The sequence below is a fragment of the Solanum tuberosum genome, unplaced genomic scaffold, assembly GCF_000226075.1.
Source record: "Solanum tuberosum cultivar DM 1-3 516 R44 unplaced genomic scaffold, SolTub_3.0 scf00099, whole genome shotgun sequence".
Lineage (NCBI taxonomy): Eukaryota > Viridiplantae > Streptophyta > Magnoliopsida > Solanales > Solanaceae > Solanum > Solanum tuberosum.
Genome location: NW_006239023.1, coordinates 286,262 through 311,945, shown reverse-complemented (window position 1 = coordinate 311,945; position 25,684 = coordinate 286,262). Strand labels below are relative to the sequence as shown.

Here is a 25,684-nt window from a genome sequence, read left to right as displayed (position 1 = left end):
ACTATACTTTCACCAAGGGTTTGTTACGTATAGAGGAAAATGTTTTTTCGAGATTCTCATGTTCGCTTGATTAAAATTTTGAAAATATTTTGTATAGGAAAATAAGTTCCCTAAAAATGAGGAAAATGACTTTTTCAAAATAGAAGTAAGGAAAACAAAATACACAAGTGTTATTCCACGTTAATAATGTTCTCCCCACCTTCTAACACACTTCATCTTCACTCTAGTCTAAATTTTACGAAAATATTTTCCTTGGGTCATTTGCACTTTTGCTCCTATTTGTGTTTGATCTTCAATAGTTGTCTGTCAAAATAAATAATTTTTCACGAGATATAAGCTTATATTTTCTCATCAAGATAATCCACAAGTTATGCCCCACACCCTTTAAGAACTTATGCCCCACTAGGCATGAATTCGATTTATAAGAAGAAAAAAAACTAAAGACCAACCCATATTTGAAGGATAAAAATTAAAGACCTTGAACCACAAATCCATTTTTAACACAGCCTCCTTTTTGCGTATTTTCAGTCTTACTCTTTACTCATCAAATCTTAGAATGAGATTCTGCAATTTCATACAAAGACTTAGTGGTACATCAACATTGAGTCAATCAGAAAAATGTGACAATTTATAACAGCTCCTACTGGTGGAAAATTCCTATCTTGTGGCACCTATAACAAGAGTGAAGTACTTCTAGGTTAAACTAAACACAAATTATGCCCTACTAAATCCTATCAAAGTCAATTACTTTTTAATATTCATCAGATAAAGGGATCATGAGGCTAACAATTAGCAATAAGATAACAATGATCAGTTCAATCAGGACGACGGGCTCTGCTCTTTAGGTTCCATTCCAGGCAAAGATATGTTGTTTTGTGACGCTGAGATTCTTGAGCTGTATATAGAATTTGTAGTGATCAAGTTATCCCCAGGAAAGGAAATAGAGGCAGCAACTTTGGGACTTGGTCCCGAGGAAGCACCGTCAGTTCGTTCTTCAGAAATGGGAGGGGCAGCAAAAGCAGCATGCTCGACTCTTTGCTTCTTTGGCTTCTGCTCCAGCTGTTGACCAGGTAGAAAGCTACCGACCACAATCTGATGCACTCAAGACGTTCAGATTAGTTTTGCAAAATCGTTGTCGTAAACAAATGAGGAAATAGCAGAAGTTTTAAAGGAAGAAGATATTCAAAGTAGCAGTTATCTGTGGGTGCAATTGCCCATTCATAAGATTTCAAGAACTTTCCTGCTAACATGGAATGCATATTGCACACAACGGAAAAGTACAGGAAACGAAAGATCAATAATATTTTGTGTGGCAATTCCAGCCAATGATCCCAAAATGTGATTCTTTTCACTTGAACAGCTTGTTGCCTAACACCTTGTTGGAATAAGAATAAGTGGGGCAAAAACATTGGTAGTTCCAGACTAACCTGAATGGGACCAGCAGCTACCAACATGCCTGCAAGTCCTCCTCCCATAACCTGACCATCAGGGCCTGAAAGAGAGACACTCATCCCACCAGATCTGCTTTTTGTTACTCCATTATCACTAGGCATAAATGATCCTGTCAGAGAGAGAATTTCAAAATGACCCTGCAGAAAGCAAGAATCATAAATCATAATTTAGATTAGAAGAAATGCTCTGATGATGAACAATCCATCATTGTTCTTGCATTCATTCCCAATGGGACAGAAGTATACTTTCTATGCATGCATGATTTTTTTCTTGCTTTTTTGTGCATAGTAAAAGTAAACGGCTCACACCTCGTAGGTCAAGGTACCACCAGAAGAATTAGGCTGACGGAGTGTAACATTTGAAATTGCACCATTTGCAGCCAGCACACAAATAGCTCTAGATCCTTGTTGAGCAAATGAAATTATTTTCATGTTGACATCCTAATACACCAAAGAAATTATAAATCAAAAAGAAATTGGATTTAAAGTATTCTAAAACAAGTACAAACATCCAAGGAAATTTCAGCAAAAATAAATGTTCAGAAGCAAGGTTCCTCAGCTACTATAATTGTTTGCCAACAGTGAGATGGAACTTTTCTTGCATTTGGTGCAAGTTCTAGTAAGTATGTTTCATCAAATACATACTTTAACCTGACGGACAAGCTGCATGAGAATTAATTATGTATCCCTCAATTGACTACGATACCAAGCCCCATATCAAATTGGAAAGAGTTAACTCTCTAATATTTGGATTGACAATCACTACATCCATCCCACTTTGTTCAACCTACTTTCTACTTTGCATTTCCCAGAAATATGACTTACTTTCTCAAATGGCAAGGCCCGTCATTGCCAAATCACACATATTATAAAATTTTAAATCATTTTCACTGGAAATTGGGAGTCCATGAAAGCCAATTAAAGTCCAACCATAACGGAAAGAGGGTATCAATCTAAAGCACCTAGTACATGTGCACAAGTAGGTTAAGTGCATCTTTTCTGGACAATAATCACTACAGAAATCATAAATGTGAAAGTACGGAAAAAACGTTCCCAAGGCTATAAACTTTTGGGTCTCCAGATCTAGTGTTTAATTTCTTCAGGTATGATGCTCCGTGAGCGAAGGGCAACTGAGCATTGAATTGAAATTTGCTTATTTCACCCATATTCAAGATTCCAGTATTGTATTACCTATTTCAGATGTTCAGTACTGCACCATTGAAAACCACAAAAATGTTTGATTCAAGGTATGAACTTTTAAAAAAGTTGTCTTGATACAACCACTACATCCAGGAATTGTCTAAATTCCAAAAGTTCAAGGGATGTTGGTTTCAAGACATACTAAATAGAAGTAATTAGCGCTGCATTGTTAGCACTCAAAGTCTAGTTCTTTATTATACAATAGAAATAACCAATAAGCACCCGCCACTTGTTACAGGCCTAAGGAAGATCTACATATGGATATTGAGATATCTACTAGTTGTACATCAAACCATTCACAATTACGTATATCATAGGGCATTTGTTAAATGTAAAATATGTATAATTGAGAAAGCAGGTGAATTGAAGCCATATAAATTACTTATCCAGTTACAGTTCTTGGTTATTGTATCAATCAGACTGGGTAGGAAGTAATAATCACAATAAGAGTAACAACTAAAACTACCTCCGCCCAACTCATTGTCTTCTTTGACTACCCTTTCCCAAAAAATTAACCTTTTTGACAATTTTTTTATCAGAAGAAATCTAGGGTTCATCAGCCTATGATGCCTTAAAAACCATGTTGATAATGTCTTCATTTCATTCAGCAGTAGACAGCAGCATGCAACTAGCAAGAGGCTAAATGCAGATGAATTACAGCAAAGCAAAAGCCAAAATATTTGTCTAAATGGGGTAGTTCTTGATATACAAATTTATTTTTCACCTTTGAAGAGATACATAGAAACTCCATTTGTAGGTGTATGTGAAACTTTTGTACATCCAACTCACCTGCTTTAGTGGGAATTGATTTTCATATTTCATACCAAAGAAAATTTTAAATATAGAATACAGCAATGACATGCATGCGTCAATCTCTACTGCATAAGAGACAGCCATATAATATATTCCTATTACCCAAGGGTCTAAGCAGAAGACCTAATTTTATTTCTATAATTCAAATGAAGCACTCAGTTGGTGGGGTCAAAAACAAGGAGGAGGAGATGGAGAATAGAGAAGGCAGCCATTTAAGCTTATTCCAGGAATTAAAAATACATCATCCTTTAAAGGAAACAAAGGTTCAGTACATGTTTCTTCCGTCAGATTGAATTATCACAATGCAAAATACCATGTTCCGAGAAGCACACTTTATTTAGGTGCTTTAACCTGTTTCTCCTAAAATACATCAGAAATTATTTTTTTGAGAAGGAAAAATACATCAGAAATTATAATTATAGCTCATGTCAAATTCAGGAGAAAATTCTTACTTTTCACCAATATACCTTCTCTATTGTCTTCACCAAGGGGTGGCATGTGTTTTCACTATTCATCGTTTCGCAGATAGTGTGAAATATAAGTCTGACGTCTTTGGCTGACTGACATTTATAGCCAAAATATATCTGTATGGAAGTTCTTTTTTGCTTACAAGTCACCTCTTATAGTTACTCTTTTTTGACTAGTCAAATACACTAGAGAAATTTGAACTTGACATATGGAAAATAGAATCACATATTTGATCAACATGTCTGACCCAGTATCCCTATTCGTGCTTTATCAGTGCTTTCCTAGAAACACATTTGCACATATCGCCAGCTAGAAGCCATATTTAACCCAATTTCGCAAGGGTATACCTAGAAGCTAAGATGATGTTTGAAAAATTGAGCACAGATGAACTTTCATTAGTTAGGTTTACCGTTCCTTCTATTTCAGTTACACCACTATTTGTGTAGTAGTCCATAACATCAGATTAACTTCTCTAGTATCCCTACTCTAAAATTTTTATAATTAGGCATAACTCATGGAAGGAACATATAAGATAAGTCTCTCCATAACTCTAACTTCAACAAACACCATCCTTCCTTTCTTCAGGTCATAAAGTAGGCATAATGGAGTATGAGCATTTGAATTTCATTAATACATAAGGCTTACCTCACCAGTATTAACAGTGATCACATGCGGTGTAAAATTTGCACCGACAGAGTATGCCATCTCCTCCCCTAAGGAAATACAGAGTTTAGTATTAGCTCAAACAAAGTTAAACCTTCAAGACACAGGGAACTCAACTTTTAAATGTAATATCAGCTTCCAACAAGTAAAATTCATTAGCATGATATTTAGATAGTATTATGTTGAAGCAAATTGAAGCAAAACACAAAGAGAGCAAGTTTAACCAGCTTCAACGGAAAATTGGAGAAAACTAGATGCTACTAAGTTTCCAAATGGTTCACTGGTCAAGTCTATTAATGGATTCATTTTTTTATTTTTTTTGATGACTTATTAATATATTCACTGAGGCACTTCATTTTTGCATGATTATAAATGACAACAGTATTACATCTGTTGATATATTGTCAATAACAAAGTTACATCTACTGACAAATGTCCATGTATATTTGCATTCTAGTTTCCAAAATTTGATAAACAGCATAATAAACAGAATTTTGTTACTCTCATGCATTCATGAAATATATCTTCAAATGTTTCATAATGATGATAACCCTTTTATTATTCTGAGAGAATAAACTATCTTAAAACACATCGCTGCTAAATACAAAATTTAATCTTGTAGAAATCGAGAAGATAAACGATCAATGAGGTGGTAAAAGAATATTACTTTAATAGGGCCATGCAAACATATATGACTACTGTTCTAACTGAATGTCTAGTATTCTCTATCACAGCAGTAGAATATCTTGCACAATAGTGAATGACTGAATATTCAAATAGCAAATGTTTTTGTGCCAGGTCCCATCTACATTATGATTACGTGTACAACTATAACTGAATCAACTGATTTTGAGCTCAATATTTTTTTGTCATGTAAAAAGATGAATAGTACAAGAATGTGAGTCAGATGGGTCAGAACAATATAGATTCCATCACTTTCTTGTCTTTGCAAAAGTTAATCGGCATCTTCGTTATATGCACTTGGTTATTTTTTCTTATTCCATCTCACAATTACTGGGTAAAGACAGACCTGTCCAGTCATATCAGCTTAAAAGAATACACAGCCAAGTGGTCCAACTCTATTTGGTTCAATGCATCAAGAAAATTGCAGCTTTAGATCCAGTAAGATTCTCCGCTTTTAGTATCTTCTTCAACATCATAAATGCCAGGAAATCAAGACCCAATGATAGGGGGGACCCCAGTTTAAGTTAAATACTTACAATAACTCACTTCAATGAACAATGCAGAAACAAACAGAAACAGGGCAAACAAATCCACACCAGTAGACCCTGCCTCAGACTGAAACATTATTAATCACAAATAACTATTCAACAGCATGAATACTGAAACATTTTATAATTCCATTCAAATTCTAAAATATAAAACAGACCCACTCATGCAAATAGGGGGGAAAAACGATCAATAGGAGGGCTAAAATGTTACCTGGAGTTTCGACCTCAAACTTGTTCTTCTTCTTAAAGGAATCAACGGGGCGACTTCCACTGTTTTTCCAAGCTGAAAAATCTCCAGCAAGAGGAATTGAAGCTGATATTGGCATTGGTGATAATGCAACGGCTGGTTTACCATCTGGTCCATATTTCCTAGGTCTACCCCTCTTCTTCTTCGTCTCTTCTGTCACATTTACAGGTGTTGTTGCTACAATTGATCCACTAAACTCAATATTATTACTTTCACTCCTGGGAACCACTCTGTAGCTCTCAGGAGCTTCATCACCTTTAACTGTAACCCCAGAACTATTAACTCCTTCTTTCTCCTCCATGCATATACACAATAATAAAATAACCAAAACCCCTTAAGCCCCAAATAACTTAAGCCCCAAAAACAGCAAAAAGATTTTTGTACTCAAGAACTCAAAACCCCTTAAACCCTTAAGACAACTCCAAATAACTTACGCTCCCAAAACAGCAAAAATATATTTGTTTTTCAAGAACTCAAAACCCCATAATAACAAATACTAATAAAAATACAATCTTTTTTCAAATGCTAAAATATATAACAAGCAAAATACCAAGAGAAGTACAAACTCAGCAAATCTGCAAATGCTAGAATTAATTGTATCTAAAGAAAGATCATCTGACCATGTGCAGTGCAAATCTAATGACTAACTGATACTCTGTTACTGCAGAAGAAAGAACAGAACTTAAAAGAACAAACTAATTTTATGAAAATGGAAAGAATTTTTTTTTTTTTTAATTTTTTTTTTTGTGCTTTCAAAATTTCTTGAGAGAGTTGGTGAAATTAGGGTTTTTTGCAGAAAAAAAAAGTGATGGACGAAAAATAAAGTTGAAAATTCGGGAAAAATAATTTTAAATTTAATTAAAATATGAAAAAATAATTAAGTATTAGGTACTAATATTTAAATGGAAAATTCAAAGTAGCATTAATTATGATTTAAGTAAATGATTTGACGTCCATCTTGGATTGTTAATAAATGATGCTTTTAAAAATGACTAAGTTAAGTGAATTGAATATAAAAAGCAAAAGAAATTTGGGAAGAAGAAAACTCCCTTCACTTTTAAATTGTTATTTAATTTATTTCAAGCTGTAAAGTTAACATTGGTGCCATACAAAATTTTCCAATCTCTGACCTTGTCTTTGTCTTTTTAGGTAAATTAAACTTGACCATTCAAACAACATTAAAAAAAAAAAATACCCTTGATTTTTTTATTTTAAAAAATATTATACAGTTTAAATGCCATAGTTGAAAGTCCAACAGAAATCTAAAGAGGCAATTACAAGACATATAATATTTCAAAAATCCTGGAGTTATGACTTATGGAGTCATTACAATTACTCAAAGAAAATATTCCTATGCTATCCAGGTCTTTGTGGGAGTTTGAATAATTTGCAGCACATTTTCTTTTTGAATATGTTGGTGAATGAGGAATCAAAATAGCTACATTAATTGATTTTGAGAAACCAACTATGTGGAAAAGAGTATTATGGGACCAGAGGCAGTTATGATTATCTCAATAACCAGTATACAATAAAATCTAGTGAAGATTTCCAATCTAAAATAGAAACTTTCACTAATTATAGAAGCTTCATAAATAATAATAATTCTTTTGGGGTTATCTTGTGCTATAGTCCAATGATATCTTTTCTATCTAGACATGCAAACTCCCATCGTGTCTGACTTCCGCGGAAGTCTAATTGGTTTCATTCCTAGGTATAATTGGGAGTTGAAAGTTGAAGACAAATTAGACGTACTATTATACTTTCTATTTTTTCAAGCCTTTGAAACTAGAAGGATACACAAATCTACCTAGTGGAAAAATCGTCTTACTAGTGGTTCCATCTATTGATACCAGCCAAGAACCAACATTATTTGACAATTAGCTTGTCTTTCTATCTGTACTTTCCACCCAGATGAGTAACTTCAATCGACGGAATCAAAATTAAACATCACCCTTTCAAAACACCATCTCGTGAAAAATACAAGTATAAGCTAAGATAGTCAATTATGATGAAATGCAGTAACATAAAATAAGCAATTAATTTATCAACACTGAAACTGAATCATGACATCTAAAGACAAACAATGACACTAGCAAGTGTGGTGACAACAAGCCTACCCTTAGCCATGGCGGCATTCACACTTGGGGAGGTTGACTACTTTTCCCATACTGAAATATAAATGTGTTGGCACCTGCAAGTGGTGCATAGCCAGCTCTGACCTCCGCGGCACTCACAATGAGTACTAGTGGCACGGGTTCAGCCGGACAGAGCTACTTTTTCTAACTGCTGTGCTGTGTTTCTAATTAAAAAGAAAAGGGTGCATTTCAAATCTGCAACTTTGATCCCTTTATTTGCTTCAATGTAGATGATGATGCTAAAAGAAAGTATCAGCATAGCATTCACAGATAAAGCACAGTATGAATAAAGTCATTATCCACTATAGATTTTGCTTAAATCAAGTAAAATCTCGCCATAGCTCCCATTACATTGTTCTCACAACTGCCCCACGATAATCAGCTCAAAGTCGTTTGTGTGCCATCTACCTTGTGGGTTGCCTTCACAGTAAACATGCGCTCTGACAGATTTGAAAGTTGGAATAGACATTCATCTCCAAGTTTTAGGCCATACACTTGAGTAAATGATGCCCAGTTTCCTGTCAAAACCTTAGAACCGAAATCTTCATGATAGATGACAGGCCTGGTTCTATTATCTGGTCCTTTGAGATAAATAATAATCTTTCTGATCTTTTTGCTGCTTGGTAAAACTTCTGGCCAGCTTTGTGGTAATTCCTACACAATAATTTAAGGCTTGAGGAGAATAAAAGCATATATACCTCGGAATCAAAAGACAATTTCAGCCAAATACACGTAGTTAAGCACAATGTGGAGTGGACTAACTCTCTAAGGAGAAAGCTTTCTGCCGTAAATCACGGCAAAAAGAAAAAGAATGAACAGTGTAGTCAGATGATTGGCAGTGCCAAATATTCAAATATCAATGGAATGTAGACCCTGCTTCAAAGAAAATGATATATGGCAATGTTCCAAGGAACATCAAAACTCTTTCTCCTTGAGAAATAGACAGAATGTTCATTCTTCATAGAATAAAAAGTTTGTTGAAATCAGCCACTTGCTATGACCAAGAAAAAAGACAAGAAAACAATGTCAATTGCCAATCATGTTGACTAGGTTCTTTGAAAAAGATTGTCCTTATTCTCATTAATTTTTAGATTAAAGAGAATATAAACTTTACCATCAGAGTGATGCTTGCAATCAAAATTAGCATAATAATTTACTATGAACTCGGTGGTGATTTCCTGATATCCTCCTTTTGTATAAATAAATATGCACTGATATTAGTAAAATTGGCTTGCAATCATATTGTTTATTCCTTCAAACATTTTGTTTACTGACAAAGTAATCAGCCTTTGTCGTCAATCTTCATGAATTATCGAAAATATTGTAGAGTATTTAGGCCGAAAGTATATGATTATTCAATGCCAAGGACAGGTGAAAACAATATTAAAATGCATGTCACTCCAATGAACAGTATATGCTGCAGGGATATACACTGTTCAAGCAGTGTATATGTTGCACGGAAGAAATCAAATAAATAAATTCCTCAAAATCCAGCTAATAGCACAAGGAATGATATTTCAGTAAGATTTTCACCAGAAAAGATCGACCATCCACTCGCAGCAAACATGAGAAGTTGCCAGCATCAAGAAATGATGTGTCTCCTGAATCAGCAGGCTCGCTTTCTATAGCTTTGTTATTACCAATTTCAGCCTCAGGGCAACCTTGACCATCTTTCTCTATTATTTTTGGCTCTTTTCCTGCATTTGCTCATGCAGTATACATCAAATAAGAAAATAGCAGGAAGGACGGTCAAAGGGATTGAGCAGTGAATACATGCATCGGATGATGAGTAATTATGAGAAAAGGATATCAAATGAATTATAAACTAAATATGAAAATGTCATACCATTTAACTTTTTAGAAGGGCAACGCGTTTTTGCTGCCATCTGCTTCAGTTCTCGCTTATCTACTCTTGTTTTCTTACCTGCATGACGCAGAGCCCCTCAAATAACAGGTAGAAATCAAAATAAAATAAAGGATAAAGGAAAATTCTAGTCTCACAAATAAGTCAGAGATTAATAAAACTACATTTAAGACAGCAGAACAAGAATTTGCTTAGTATAAAGACACCAAATGACTGCCTAACAAAACACACCATTGTGTTGTTGAAAATATATACTGGAGCAAATCAAATTTAATCACAAATTTGCATGGCAAATGAGGAAGAGGAAGGGAACAGTACAAAATTTTCTTTTTTCTTTTTTCTTTTTTCGTTTAACTAGAGAAGTAGGATGGGAAGTGGGGGGAGAGAGAGAGAGAGAGAGATCAGCTTTCTTTTAGCGCCATGAAAAATTCTCACTTCCTTTTCATTTTCCCTCTTTGTATTTTTCATTTCCTTTCCTTTTCCCTTCCAATCTCTCCAGACACGGAAAGGATATATTAAGAAAATATGACATATATGAAAGGAAGAAAATTACCCTTGACACCATTTTCAGCTGATTTCAAAGTGTCAGCATCAATGTTTGATGCAAAAATTGTGGTCACTGGCAGTTGTCCAGCTCTATCAGACACTGGTACAGCAGTAACTGAGGGTGTTGAATTCTTTTTTTCCCTTAAATTTATGTCAGTTGCCGTGGACAGCTCATCATGAGAAGTTGCTGTAGAATTAGTTCTCGGTCTTTCCTTCCCCGTGCAAGTGCCATTGTAAAAGTTGATCTTCTGACAACCACTCGTTCCATATATTTGAACAACAAAGTGCTGACCCTGAATATAATGGAAGACTAAGAAGTCTCCCAATTTTAGATCATGCTCAGACGAAAAGGTCTGCCATCCTTGTCGAATTGCAAGTGAACCATTATGATTACTAATTCCCACCTTCCATCGCTGTCCAGTAGAGTCCTCCAGCTCAATTTCTTGATCCATCAAGTGAGATATCAATCGAGCAAATCTGGGGGGAATGTACTGAAAAGTTTGTACTTAAGAATATGAATGTCTATAAACTGATATGTAACTCAACATCTAGGGTAAAGAAATAATTTACGCACTACACCATTGGAAGTGTTTGAATTGTACATTGAGCATTTGGTTATCCAAAAAAAACCAGAATTTTTACACTAGTTCTGTCCTGTCATGTGCTCAATTTAAATGCATAAAATAACAATTAGGGAAGTTAAAGCAACAAATGTATGCCAACTATTTCGGAAGAATAGAAATGCATGAGCATTGAATCATAAAGGACTGTAACAATATTTTTCATTCAGAAGCTACATAAGCTTATTTTTGAAGTACTTTTTCTTCCATTACTTAGGAAGGGGAAGGGGATAGTGTGAATTGTACTCACACTTGTTGTGAGGGAGGCTCCCAACTGTTACAACTAAACTATAAGCTACGGTGGCATAAGAAAATAACAACTTCCAGGGTTGAAGGTGGCTAGCTCACTTGGTGAGCTCCCGGCTTTTTACAGTTTAGGTGGAGGTAGCACATAATTCACATCCCTTTCCCGGATGTAATAAAAAAATTACAGCTTCAGAACATAAACACAGGATCTAGCTTTTTCATGGTATTGCAAGTACAGAATCACGTGATCTAATTCAAGCAAGATTTGAATTATATTAAACAAATCATTTTTACAGTTGATATTGAGAAATTTGAAGAGAGAACTTTTACAAGTAGCTAAGGAACGGAATCATACGATGTGTGATAGGTTAGTTTACATGCTTTACAAAGTACATGGCCAATGCGACATGACAAAAAACATTAGTTACATGTACTGACTGCATCTTCGTGATGCCATCAATGAAATTTGATTGAACCTTAACCCCCCCCCCCCAAAACCCCAAATTCAGTCTTCAATCTGCTTCCACTTTGAACAAAAGTTCGTAAAAATCTACAATTTCTCCCTCTACTTCCTCCTCCCCAACATGCATCACCCCATTTTAACAACTCTATGAAGTTCTTTTGTGTATTCTCGACTAATACCCATATAAATTTTTTGTATTTGAGTCCCCCTCATTTAACCATAGCGCCTTCGATCTTTCTCCAACTCACCTCTTGGACCAAAGCTGAATTGGCTAACTCCCTTTCCAACCCTCTTTTTCTCTCCTTCTCCCTCTCTTCTGACTCCCTCCTCACTTCAGCCATATCCAATTCCCCACTTCATTTATAATCTATTTCAGTTTCACCTCTAGCCTCCCCAACACTTCCACAACATTGTATTTTTTTAAGCAATTTCAACTTCTTGGCAAGACTTTAAGAAAGTCTCCCCTCCACCACCAACCAATCACTTTATCCCCAAAATCAATCACACTTAGCCATACGTTCTCAAATCTAAAAAAAGATCCCTCCATCTTCCTCTACATTTCTTTTGAATAGTGGTAATGTACTCTTCAACATTAAGGATATGCTGGAGACCTCCAAAAATTATAGTAATCCTAACAAATCTATTAACTGTTCAACATCCTCTACTCATTCTTCTTTACACCAAAAGTAAAAGGTTATAATACAATTCCACTAAATCTTATGAATGGAACTAAAGCTATCTTCAAAACATCTATTGTTTCTCTCTTTCCATACCGTCCAACATATACAAGGTGGGACAATTCTCCACCATTTCTTCTAACTCTTGCTGCCTCCTCTTCTGATCCAACAACTGAGAAGGTCTGTTGTGTGTTCTGGCATTATCCAGTTGGTTTCGGATAGACTAAAGGAATAATGCCCACATTTGTGAGGTCAGTCTGCAGTGTAGGAACAAGTGGTTATTGGTTTAAACAGTTTCATTACCTAGGTATATCTCAGCTTCTAACTCCTTCCAAAAAGACTTCTTTGACCCCTCCCTCATAGGTCCATAGAGATCCCCTAAATTCTCACTTCATTCCATTGCTAATGTATCTAAACCGCACCCCTGACACAAACTCCCTCTTGTTAACCTCTACATACTCAACTTTCTATCATCTCAAGGAATGAGTATTCCAACCACACTTTCCCCGGCAGAAATATAGTCATACTTCACCCACCTTCCCCTACACACTTCTAATAATGCTATCTGTCTAAGTCTCCAATTTACTTTCTTGATTAGATATCACATTTGTCCTTATCCCCTAAAACCTACTTTGATGAGTTTACTGATAGAGATTCCAGCCAAGAAGGGTCATCTCTCCGAAGACAAATCTAGGTCCATTCATGATGTTAAATGGAGTTGCCTAGTCTCCCTATTTTTTTGGTGTAAAGAGAACTGTATAGAGGAAGTAGATGACTCTGTAGATTTCTTAGGAGCCTAGTAAATCTAGATTCTAACTTCTGTGTACCAATTTTTTAAGGTGGCCAGCATTCCTTAACTGTTAAGAATACAATAGTACCTTTGTCAAAAAAAAGGAGCTGAATTGGCTAACTCCCTTTCCAACCCTCTTTTTCTCTCCTTCTCCCTCTCTTCTGACTCCCTCCTCACTTCAGCCATATCCAATTCCCCACTTCATTTATAATCTATTTCAGTTTCACCTCTAGCCTCCCCAACACTTCCACAACATTGTATTTTTTTAAGCAATTTCAACTTCTTGGCAAGACTTTAAGAAAGTCTCCCCTCCACCACCAACCAATCACTTTATCCCCAAAATCAATCACACTTAGCCATACGTTCTCAAATCTAAAAAAAGATCCCTCCATCTTCCTCTACATTTCTTTTGAATAGTAGTAATGTATTCTTCAACATTAAGGATATGCTGGAGACCTCCAAAAATTATAGTGTGAGAAATATATGAGAAGAATATTATTGAATTGTTGTTGTTTACATTATTACATTGAGACCCTATTTATAGACCCTAGAATACAATCCTTTACCAAGTAGGATACTATTTAGTATTCCTATTTCTATTTCTATTCCTATTCCTGTTCTAATAGGATTGTATAAATTTATTCCTATTTTAATAGGATTGTATAAACCTATTCCTTTTCTAATAGGATTGTATAAACCTATTCCTTTTCTAATAGGATTGTATAAACCTATTCCTTTTCTAATAGGATTGTATAAACCTATTCCTTTTCTAATAGGATTGTATAAACCTATTCCTTTTCTAATAGGATTGTATAAACCTATTCCTTTTCTAATAGGATTGTATAAACCTATTCCTTTTCTAATAGGATTGTATAAACCTATTCCTTTTCTAATAGGATTGTATAAACCTATTCCTTTTCTAATAGGATTGTATAAACCTATTCCTTTTCTAATAGGATTGTATAAACCTATTCCTTTTCTAATAGGATTGTATAAACCTATTCCTTTTCTAATAGGATTGTATAAACCTATTCCTTTTCTAATAGGATTGTATAAACCTATTCCTTTTCTAATAGGATTGTATAAACCTATTCCTTTTCTAATAGGATTGTATAAACCTATTCCTTTTCTAATAGGATTGTATAAACCTATTCCTTTTCTAATAGGATTGTATAAACCTATTCCTTTTCTAATAGGATTGTATAAACCTATTCCTATTCTAACACTCCCCCTCAAGCTAGTGCATACAATTCAACCCTACTGAAAAAAGAAAAATTATATGGGTAGGGTCGGAATGATGGCACAACCCTACGCAAATCAGATTTGAGGAGTCACCGAAAAGACGAATGGAACTATGCAAATCAAATCTGAGTACACATGATGCTATGCAACTCAGCTATGAGAAAATAGTTCGGAAAAATCCACGATACTACGCAAATTAAATATGAAAAGTAGTCCGAAGAGATGCACAGTGCTACGCAAATCAGATATGCAAAAAAGGTAGTCACCGAAAGGATGGCACGGTGCTACAAAAATTATATATGAAAAAGTAGTCACTGAAATGATGGCACAGTGCTACACAAATTAAATATGAAAAAGTAATCACCGAAAAGATGGCACGGTGCTACAAGTTAGCTATAAGAAAGTAGTCACCAGAATGATGGCATGGTGCTTACATAAATCAAATATGAGAAAATAGTCACCAGAAAGATACACGGTGACCCAACTTTTGCTAACATAATTGTTGGCCAGACGGGCGGCATATATGAGTAATAGCCAACCGCCGGCAGCGGAAGCACTTTGATTGTTTACCAAGATCGTAGAGGCTCTAATACCATGTGAGAAATATAGGAAAAGAATATTATTGAATTGTTGTGAATTGTTGTTGTTTACATTATTACATTGAGACCCTATTTATAGACCCTAGAATACAATCCTTTACCAAGTAGGATACTATTTAGTATTCCTATTTCTATTTCTATTTCTATTCCTGTTCTAATAGGATTGTATAAACTTATTCCTATTCTAATAGGGTTGTATAAACCTACAATTTCTCCCTCTACTTCCTCCTCCCCAACATGCATCACCCCATTTTAACAACTCTATGAAGTTCTTTTGTGTATTCTCGACTAATACCCATATAAATTTTTTGTATTTGAGTCCCCCTCATTTAACCATAGCGCCTTCGATCTTTCTCCAACTCACCTCTTGGACCAAGGCTGAATTGGCTAACTCCCTTTCCAACCCCTTTTTTCTCTCCTCCCTCTCTTCTAACTCCCTCCTCACTTCAGCCATATCTAATTCCCCACTTCATTTATAATCTATTTCAGTTTCACCTCTAGCCTCCCCAACACTTCCACAACATTGTATTTTTTTAAGCAATTTCAACTTCTTGGCAAGACTTTAAGGAAAGTCTCCCCTCCACTGCATAACTCCATCACCAACCAATCACTTTATCCCCAAAATCAATCACACTTAGCCACACGTTCTCAAATCTAAAAAAAGATCCCTCCATCTTCCTCTACATTTCTTTTGAATAGTGGTAATGTACTCTTCAACATTAAGGATATGCTGGAGACCTCCAAAAATTATAGTAATCCTAACAAATCTATTAACTGTTCAACATCCTCTACTCATTCTTCTTTACACCAAAAGTAAAAGGTTATAATACAATTCCACTAAATCTTATGAATGGAACTAAAGCTATCTTCAAAACATCTATTGTTTCTCTCTTTCCATACCGTCCAACATATACAAGGTGGGACAATTCTCCACCATTTCTTCTAACTCTTGCTGCCTCCTCTTCTGATCCAACAACTGAGAAGGTCTGTTGTGTGTTCTGGCATTATCCAGTTGGTTTCGGATAGACTAAAGGAATAATGCCCACATTTGTGAGGTCAGTCTGCAGTGTAGGAACAAGTGGTTATTGGTTTAAACAGTTTCATTACCTAGGTATATCTCAGCTTCTAACTCCTTCCAAAAAGACTTCTTTGACCCCTCCCTCATAGGTCCATAGAGATCCCCTAAATTCTCACTTCATTCCATTGCTAATGTATCTAAACCGCACCCCTGACACAAACTCCCTCTTGTTAACCTCTACATACTCAACTTTCTATCATCTCAAGGAATGAGTATTCCAACCACACTTTCCCCGGCAGAAATATAGTCATACTTCACCCACCTTCCCCTACACACTTCTAATAATGCTATCTGTCTAAGTCTCCAATTTACTTTCTTGATTAGATATCACATTTGTCCTTATCCCCTAAAACCTACTTTGATGAGTTTACTGATAGAGATTCCAGCCAAGAAGGGTCATCTCTCCGAAGACAAATCTAGGTCCATTCATGATGTTAAATGGAGTTGCCTAGTCTCCCTATTTTTTTGGTGTAAAGAGAACTGTATAGAGGAAGTAGATGACTCTGTAGATTTCTTAGGAGCCTAGTAAATCTAGATTCTAACTTCTGTGTACCAATTTTTTAAGGTGGCCAGCATTCCTTAACTGTTAAGAATACAATAGTACCTTTGTCAAAAAAAAGGAGGTCATCTCTCTAACATTCCTCTTTTTTTTTCATATTCTATAGGCAGTGTAATCTCTACGAAGTTTGAAACACGAAATGCTACAATTGACAGAATTCATTCGACAACTCAAATGAGATTATGAAGTTCTATTAATACAAAACCAACGCTCAACTTAGGATTTGTCAAGGGTTTGTGGTCCTAAATGCAGGCAACCTAATTATCTAGGCCGAGCTTTTTAAGAGAATGATATGATAGACGAAGATGTAATACACATACTAAAATAGGATGGTTTAAATAGAGGAGTAATACACATACTAAAATAGGATGGTTCAAATAGAGGAGTAATCCACATACTAAAATAGGATGGTTTAAATAAAGAAGTGTTACAGGATCACATTGCAATAGGGAGTTACATAACAAATTGAAGGAAGTTAAATATAATGGCTGTAAGAGCAGGTAATACTATATGTAAAGATCAAATTATACCAGAACTTGGAGAAAACTGTCATCGATCATGACTTTGAAGAAAGAGCTAACAATTGGTGAGGGATCCCTTTCTCCATGTATCAACAAGCACGTACGGTTGCACAATTCACATGCTTCATTGGGGTGGTTAACCATCTCTCTTCTACGTACAAAGTATGCTATATTCCCACAAATTTATTCCCCCCTACATAAAACAAACACAAAATTTCATGTAAATATTGGTTAGAGATGGTCCACTAGAAGGGAGGAGGAGGCACATTAGGATTCCACAAATTTGTTTAGAGGCCACTACAGCACATTGGAAAAGCTAAAAACAAAAAAGTAACTCAATGGAGAACGGAAAAGCTGCAGTAAAGTAACATAGGAGGAGAGGAATAGAAAAAATTCAAAGAAAGAGGAGAAGTGAAGAACAGAAAAAAGGAGAGGAAGAAATCGAAAAAAGAAAAGGCGGAAAAGATCGAAAAAAAAGAGATAGAAACTAGAAGAGAAAAGAAAAAGAGGTGGAGATCCTCAATCTTAGAGTAGCTATGGTTTCAATTCCCAAATTAGAAACAAAGGGCAAACATTTCTCATGAAGATCGAAAAGAAGCAGAGAGTACAAATCATACCGGAAACCGACACTCTTTGAGAAGGAGTGGGAAAGGAGGAAGAAGAAATATATATTGGTTGGACTTTGGAGTAGCCGGAAAAGTCTGGCTGGTCGCCGGAGGAGTCTAGACGAAAACCCTAAAATTATCTTTTAACATTTAAATCCCTAAATCGATCGCTTCTAAAATAAATATAAAAGGCGACGCCTTTCTTGCCTTCTGTCACCATGGCGTCGCCTTTTGGAGATCACCTCGCCACAAAGGCGATGAAGGGTCGCCTTGCCTCACCATTGGCGATCGTCTTTCACAACATTGGAAACATTTCTCATGAAGATCGAAAAGAAGCAGAGTACAAATCATACCTGAAACCGACACCAATCAACACTCTTTGAGAAGGAGTGGGGAAGTAGTCCACAAAGATGCCAGTAAAGTTGAAATGGAGAGGATAGATGAGAACAGATACGAGACATTAAACATACCTAGGTCAAGGATCGAGCTTTGGGATTCACAATTGACGAATCTTCAAGAGACCTCTCAGTTTCCTTATCGAGCCTCTTCAAGCCGACCACATTGGGAATTTGCACTAGTGAAAGAGGACAACAAAAGCTTCCTCCTGGGCCAGCCATTTATCTTTAGTTTCTTTTTGATTTACCCTAAAATTAAATATGACCCATAGGCCACTTTCATATATATTAAAAATAACCAAAATGTCTACAAAAGCAAATTAACAAAAAGTCCCAAGGGGCAAACTATGCAAGCGCAACATGCACAAAAATATAATGAGAGTAGGTCGTCAGGATGTTTTTGCCATGTCCAACATAATATTCTAAGTAGATAGCACCATAGGTGTGATAACACACTAATTAAATGTGCTAAAAATAGAAATAAGGCAAGCCTAGAACTATGGAAAGAAAGAATGTTTCTCCAAAATACAAGCGCTATTGGTTGTAACAAGTAACTTTGAAAAACACAAGAACAAATTAAGCAAAAATTATTACAAAAACCAATGCTTTCTTTAGGAAGTTTTAAACTCAAAAACAAAAAATAAAGAAAAAAACAAGTGTAAGATCATATTATACCAGAGTCATACACTTGTTTTTTCTTTCTTTTTTGTTTTTGAGTTTTAAACTTCCTAAAGAAAGCATTGGTTTTTGTAATAATTTTTGCTTAATTTGTTCTTGTGTTTTTCAAAGTTACTTGTTACAACCAATAGCGCTTGTATTTTGGAGAAACATTCTTTCTTTCCATAGTTCTAGGCTTGCCTTATTTCTATTTTTAGCACATTTAATTAGTGTGTTATCACACCTATGGTGCTATCTACTTAGAATATTATGTTGGACATGGCAAAAACATCCTGACGACCTACTCTCATTATATTTTTGTGCATGTTGCGCTTGCATAGTTTGCCCCTTGGGACTTTTTGTTAATTTGCTTTTGTAGACATTTTGGTTATTTTTAATATATATGAAAGTGGCCTATGGGTCATATTTAATTTTAGGGTAAATCAAAAAGAAACTAAAGATAAATGGCTGGCCCAGGAGGAAGCTTTTGTTGTCCTCTTTCACTAGTGCAAATTCCCAATGTGGCTGGCTTGAAGAGGCTCGATAAGGAAACTGAGGGGTCTCCTGAAGATCCGTCAATTGTGAATCCCAAAAGCTCAATCCTTGACCTAGGTATGTTTAATGTCTCGTATATGTTCTCATCCTCATCTATCCTCTCCATTTCAACTTTACTGGCATCTTTGTGGACTACTTCCCCACTCCTTCTCAAAGAGTGTTGATTGGTGTCAGTTTCAAGTACGATTTGTACTCTCTACTTATTTTTTATCTTCATGAGAAATGTTTCCAATGTTGTGAAAGACGATCACCTCATCGCCAATGGCGAGAGGTGAGGCAAGGCGACCCTTCATTACCTTTCAGCTTTGTGGCGAGGCAATCTCCAAAAGGCGACGACACCATGGTGACAAAAGGCGAGAGGCAAGAAAGGCGTCGCCTTTTGTATTATTTTTAAAAAAAAACCGACTGATTTAGGGTTTTAAAAGTTAGAAGATAATTTTAGGGATTTCAACTAGACTCCTCCGGTGACCAACCAGACTTTTTCGGCAACTCCAAAGTTCAACCAATACATATTTCTTCAGATTTCTTCTTCCTCCTTCCCCACTCCTTCTCAAAGATTGTTGATTGGTGTCGGTTTCAAGTATGATTTGTACTCTCTGCTTCTTTTCGATCTTCATGAGAAATGTTTGCCCTTTGTTACGATTTTGGAAATTGAAACCATAGCTGCTTTGAGATTGTGGATCCCGCCTCCTGTAAGCTTTGGTTTGAATCTAGCCTCTGTTGTAATTGTCTTCTTACTTTGCAATTGCTTTCCTCTTGTTTTGATTTTTGAAAGACTTGTGGACTAAAATCTGATTGTCTGATGTGTAATAAAAGTTGTATTTGCTTCCACTTTTCTTTGGAAATTGTCCTTCCAGTGTTGTGAAAGCGAGCGTCTTATCGCCTTTGGCTAGAGGCGAGGTCTTGTCGCCTATTCCTGGCGAGGCAAGGAGAGATTAAAAAGGCGATAAAAGGCGAGTGTCGACACGATGAGGCAAGGTGGCAAAGGCATCGCCTTTTTTTTAAAAAAAAAGAGAGGCCTAATTTGATAATTAAAAGGCAATATTAGGGTTTATTTGGTGTTTTAGCAAACCTGCGAGTCTTCCTCTCTCTTTTTCTTTCTTCTTCGATATACGTTATTGCTATTGAGATTTAGGATGTTTATATATGCAATTACATATTTTAAGTTTTTAATATTAATTGGAGCTTAATTCAAAAAGCCGAGCACCTCGCCGTGAGAAGAATGTAATGTGAGTTGATTATTGTTCTCACAACTGCCTCACAATAATCAACTCAAAGTAGTTTGAGTTACATCTACCTTGTTGGATCCATGTATAGTAAACATATGTTTTGACCGATTTGAAAGTTGGAATAGACATTCACCTCCAGGTTTAAGGCCATAAACTTTAGTAAATAATGTCAGTTTCCTAACAAAACCATAGAAACAAAATTCTCACAATAGATGACAGGCCTAGGTGTATTATCTGGTCATTTGAGATAAATAGTAATCTTTCCCGTATTCTTTCTGCTCGCTAAATCTTGTGGCCATCTATGTGGTAATTCCTACATAGTAATTTAAGGAGGTCTAAATTCAAAGATCTCGAGTAGAAAAAATACATATACACCCTGGAATCGAAAGACAATTTCAGCCAAACACATGTAGCTAAGAACAATGTGGATTGGACTACATATTCTCTAAGGAGAAAACTTTATGCCTTAACTCATGGCAAAAAAAAGAATGAACAGTGTAGTAATGTGATTAAAAGTGCCAAATATTCAATAGCAATGCACTGTAGACCCTAATTCAAAGAAAATGAGATATAAAATGTCACACCTTGAGCCTACACCCCGGACGTGGCCGGCACTCAGAACCATTGTTGGTCCCAAGAGAATACTTGGACTGGCTTACTACTATGCGGAAGACTTAACGACTTACGCAAAAGCTTTATAATAGATGAGCATCACAATAATTAAATAAAAACAAAATCATCTCAACAACTTTATCTAAAAGTCTAAATAATAATGATGTGTGTTTGAATACATCTGAATACAATTACTTAACTTTCTCATCTAACTCGTCTATGAAACCTCTAATAAACTAAAGATACGTGTCAGGACAAGATCCCCGGTTATGTGAATACTCCACTAGCCATGACTACAAAGTATTGAATAACTAGATAAATTGTATCCCTTTAGAAGTAAAGAGGTCTCATCAAATACTGATGGAGAAAAACCCTAGTGAAGCATATGTTGCAGATCCTAAAAATCTAAAACTGCATAATTTAAAAATGCAGCGCCAAATGGCGTCAAAACATGAAATGTACGTTATGTAAAATAGTTGAATGAAACAACTAGCTAAACTGAATATACTAGATTGAAAGACTTTCTAAAGGTAGACTATAAAATAGTCAACTGAAAAGTAAAGCATGCATGTGTACATTAACAACCAAACTTTACAATTGATTATGCATGTAATAGTAACAAATACTGAAAATATATAATTTACTTTTCTTGGGTAGTTTCTCTAACCGACAACCATCACATGAGCCTCATAATGATACAATATCTTGCCCACCTTGCCAGAGCCATCTGATACCCTGTCATGGTAAAGGACGAACTTCATTATTGGATCCAATCTCTAAGCCCTAATCAGGAGCTTTTTGCGGAGTCGCTCGAACCAATAGCACAATCCTATCCTATCCATATGACTAATTCACATCTAATACACTTTTAACAATTAGGAATTGATCTCAACACATACATACAAATTACAAATCATTGGGTTCGGGCCTATACACATATGGAGACCAGTGTTACATGACATCTCCACTTTGAATTCTAGTTCTAAAAAACATCAAAACCTTTTCTCCTTGACAAAAAGACGGAATGTTCACTCTTCATAGCATAAAAAATTTGTTGAAAGCAGTCATTTGCTATGACCAAGAAAAAGAACAAGAAAACAATGTCCACTGTTAATCATGTTGACTAGGTTCCTTGAAAAGATGGTCATTCCAATTCACAAAGGATTTTCATCCGATGGTCCAACTTTTTTACATAAGGCAGACATTCAAGACATTAAACCTGCACAAAGAACTAGAAGTTTTGTCTTATAGGCAAAAGTTAGAACATAGGTATGTTGACCATCAGACATAAGTTCTAACTTTTGCCCATTAGGTACAAGTTATAGAGTACCCAATAAGTTAAATTTAGTGAAATAGTGTAAAAGGGTGCCCGTGAGGCACAAGTTATTTTTTTAAGGCCCCTGAGCTACGCTTTTCCCCTAATGCAAAAGTTATAGAGTACCCCTATAAATTAGACTTTGTAAAGCCGGCAAGAGTCATAAAATATCCCATAAGTAAGACTTAGTGATATAGTTTAAATTGTTGCTCACGAGGTGTAAGTTATTACTTTAATCTTCAAGCAATTATTTTCAAGTTAATGTCATAGATTAGATCTCATTTGAAATTTTTTGAAATTGAAGTTAAAGATGGATTTGTGTTTGGTTATAGTGTTTGCAAATAATGTTTGGTTGCTTGAATGTGATTATCCTTTAAAAAACATGAAATATGATTTAAAATATGAAATATAATTTAAATAGGATATATTGATAAAAAATAAAAAATTTAAAATTTGAAGAAGAAAAATATAGTGAAATTGAAAAGGTGAAAACAAGCTTTTGGGTGATCTCCAAATTCCAAACACAATATTCATGGCCAAATGCAAATTTTTAAATAGAGTGAGAAAAAAAACTCTAGGAAAAAAGTGAATAATTCTCATGGCCAAAGTAAAACAAATACTCCCTCTCCCCGTTTATGTAGCACCGTAAATTCGTCTTTTCAGTATTTTCATTCTTCTATCATTATTTAAATTTGTCTTAATCATTAAACCCGTTTTTATCAAAATTGTAAGCCTAAAAACTTATGGGACTTTACACCCCTCCCCCCCTAAATGACATTCGTCTCATATGTATCTAAAAGAGATCCTTAGGCCTCCATATTCACCTTCCTCTCAAGGAGCCAAAATTTGGCTAACTCCCAAAATCTTTTTTAAAAATTGGCTAAAATTTCCCGAGTAACTAGAGCTATCCAAAAATTTCAACCTACGCAATCCCATTAATCGCAATCTCATACGGTTATCCAACCATCATATACTATCCAGGTCACTCATGACCACACATATTTCACATAAAACATTTTAAATATTTGCACATCTGAACATATATGAAGAAATTGAATCTTTTCAAAAAAGTAGAATAGTTACTTACCTCCGAGACACAACAAAATACTGCAGAAAATATTCACCCGCGCACATCTCCACAAATACTGCAGAAAACATTCACCCGCGCACATCTCCCAAGGTAACTTCCTAGAGTCCCGTCTAGGCCTTTAGGCAACCTTTTTCTCATGATATTCGATTATAGGAAACTTTTTTCTCTTTTCTTTAACATCACCTAATTGCATTGCTACCTTCAACAATGGTTAACAGACTATATTTCAGATCGGGGGAAAAGTTTTATGACATTACCATGCATAAGTCCCATTTAGAGTTTTGGTTTGATTGGGGGAAAGCAGTAGACTTTCTATTAGAAGGCTGACCCTAAGCAAGGGAGCTCTTCTATGGACTTGCGGGAGGCTACAAGAACTATTTCAGCCGCATAAACTAACATTTACAAAATCCTAATCTCATTAACCAAGCATTAAGTATCATTCGATCGAAACTTTAAAACATACAACAGCCTGGGGGAAATGCTACCTGTAGTTTCGACCTCAAACTTGTTCTTCTTCTTGAAGGAATCAACTGGGCAACTTCCACTGTTTTTCCAAGCTGAAAAATCTCCAGCAAGAAGAATTGTATCTGATATTGGCATTGGTGACAATGCAACAACTACTTTACCATCTGGTCCATACTTCCTAGCCCCTAGGTCTTGCCCTCTTCTTCTTCGTCATCTCTCCTGTCACACTCACTGGTGTTTTTGCCAGAGTCGATCCACTAAACTCAATATTACTATTACTTTCACTTCTTGGGGCTACTCTGTAGCTTTCAGGAGCTTCATCTCCTTTAGGTGTAACCCCAGAACTACTAACTCCTTTCTCCTCCACTCATATATACAATAATAAAATAACCAATACCCTGAAAACTCCAAATAACTTAAGCCCTCGAACCAGCAAAAAGATTTTCTTTTCAAGAATTCAAAACCCCTTAAACCCTGAAGACAACTCCAAATAACTAAAACCCTCAAAACAGCAAAAAGATTTTATTTTTCAAGAACTCAAAACCCCTTAAACCTTGAAAACTCCAAATAACTAAAGCCCTCAAAACAGCAAAACGATTTTCTTTTCAAGAACTCAAAACCCCTTAAACCCTGAAGACAAGTCCAAATAACTAAAGCCCTCAAAACAGCAAAAATATTTTATTTTCAAGAACTCAAAACCCCTTAAACCCTGAAGACAACTCCAAATAACTTAAGCCCCCAAAACAGCAGAAAAATATTTTTTTTCAAGAACTCAAAACCCCAGAATTACAAGATAATCAAAATAAAATCCTTTCTCCGAATGTTAATATATACAACAAACAAAATACCAAGAAAAGTACAAACTCAGAAAATTAGCAAATGCTAGAATTAGTAGTATCTACAGAAAGATCATCTGACCATGTGCAGTGTAAATCTAATGACTGACTGATACTCTGCTACTGCAGAAGAAAGTACAAAGCTTAAAAGAAGAAACTAAATTTATGAAAATGGAAAGAAAATATGTAAGGGTTATTAGGAATTTTGCAGGAAAAAGGTGAAGGACGAAAAGAAATGTTGGAGATTCGGGTAAAATAATGTGTAAATTAATTAAATATGGAAAAATTAACTATTATAGTTAATAGTATTTAAATTGAACATTCAAAGTAGCATTAATTGTGATTTAAGTAGTAATTGATTTGACATCTGTCTCGGAAAATTAATAGTAAATGATGCTCTTTTAAAAATGGCTAAGTTAAGTGAATTGGATACAAAAAACAAAAGAAATTTTTCTCCACTTTTAAATTGTGGTTTTAATTATTTCAAGATCTAAAATTTACATTGGAGGCA

The 25,684-nt window shown here is 35.4% G+C and overlaps 2 protein-coding genes across 7 annotated transcripts; both read right to left on the bottom strand.

Moving 5' to 3' along the window:
- Nucleotides 1-551: 551 nt before the first annotated feature.
- On the bottom strand, nt 552-6,874 carry LOC102578979 (AT-hook motif nuclear-localized protein 1). Its single transcript, XM_006348002.2, has 5 exons — nt 6,039-6,874; nt 4,578-4,645; nt 1,761-1,892; nt 1,428-1,589; nt 552-1,092 (listed from the first exon to the last, which is right to left on the bottom strand). Exons 1-5 carry the CDS (start codon nt 6,373-6,375, stop codon nt 820-822), a joined length of 972 nt encoding a protein of 323 aa, XP_006348064.1. The 5' UTR covers nt 6,376-6,874; the 3' UTR covers nt 552-819.
- A 1,522-nt stretch (nt 6,875-8,396) lies between these two features.
- On the bottom strand, nt 8,397-25,416 carry LOC102578642 (putative B3 domain-containing protein Os03g0621600). Of its 6 annotated transcripts, XM_015309061.1 has the most exons (8): nt 24,358-25,416; nt 23,870-24,071; nt 22,112-22,202; nt 17,424-17,607; nt 10,627-11,110; nt 10,056-10,133; nt 9,743-9,906; nt 8,397-8,863 (listed from the first exon to the last, which is right to left on the bottom strand). In XM_015309061.1, the coding sequence occupies exons 4-8, from the start codon at nt 17,556-17,558 to the stop codon at nt 8,588-8,590; spliced, it is 1,137 nt and encodes a 378-aa protein (XP_015164547.1). In that variant the 5' UTR covers nt 17,559-17,607; nt 22,112-22,202; nt 23,870-24,071; nt 24,358-25,416; the 3' UTR covers nt 8,397-8,587. The 6 variants fall into 6 exon arrangements, with proteins under 6 accessions (XP_015164547.1, XP_006348063.1, XP_015164548.1 ...); XM_006348001.2 differs by having other exon boundaries at nt 23,870-25,416; XM_015309062.1 differs by lacking the exon at nt 23,870-24,071.
- Between the last annotated feature and the right edge of the window lie 268 nt (nt 25,417-25,684).

Excerpts from the sequence above, each read along its gene's own strand:
- LOC102578642 (XM_006348001.2), bottom strand. The coding sequence starts at position 17,558 with ATGGTTAACCACCCCAATGAAGCATGTGAATTGTGCAACCGTACGTGC. Across the intron at positions 11,111-17,423 it reads ACAGTTTTCTCCAAGTTCTG|TACATTCCCCCCAGATTTGC; the intron begins GTATAATTTGAT and ends CAAACTTTTCAG. Across the intron at positions 8,864-9,742 it reads TGGATGGTCGATCTTTTCTG|GAATTACCACAAAGCTGGCC; the intron begins GTGAAAATCTTA and ends ATTATTGTGTAG.
- LOC102578979 (XM_006348002.2), bottom strand. The coding sequence starts at position 6,375 with ATGGAGGAGAAAGAAGGAGTTAATAGTTCTGGGGTTACAGTTAAAGGT. Across the intron at positions 1,893-4,577 it reads TCACTGTTAATACTGGTGAG|GATGTCAACATGAAAATAAT; the intron begins GTAAGCCTTATG and ends TTGGTGTATTAG. Across the intron at positions 1,590-1,760 it reads GTGGTACCTTGACCTACGAG|GGTCATTTTGAAATTCTCTC; the intron begins GTGTGAGCCGTT and ends TGCTTTCTGCAG.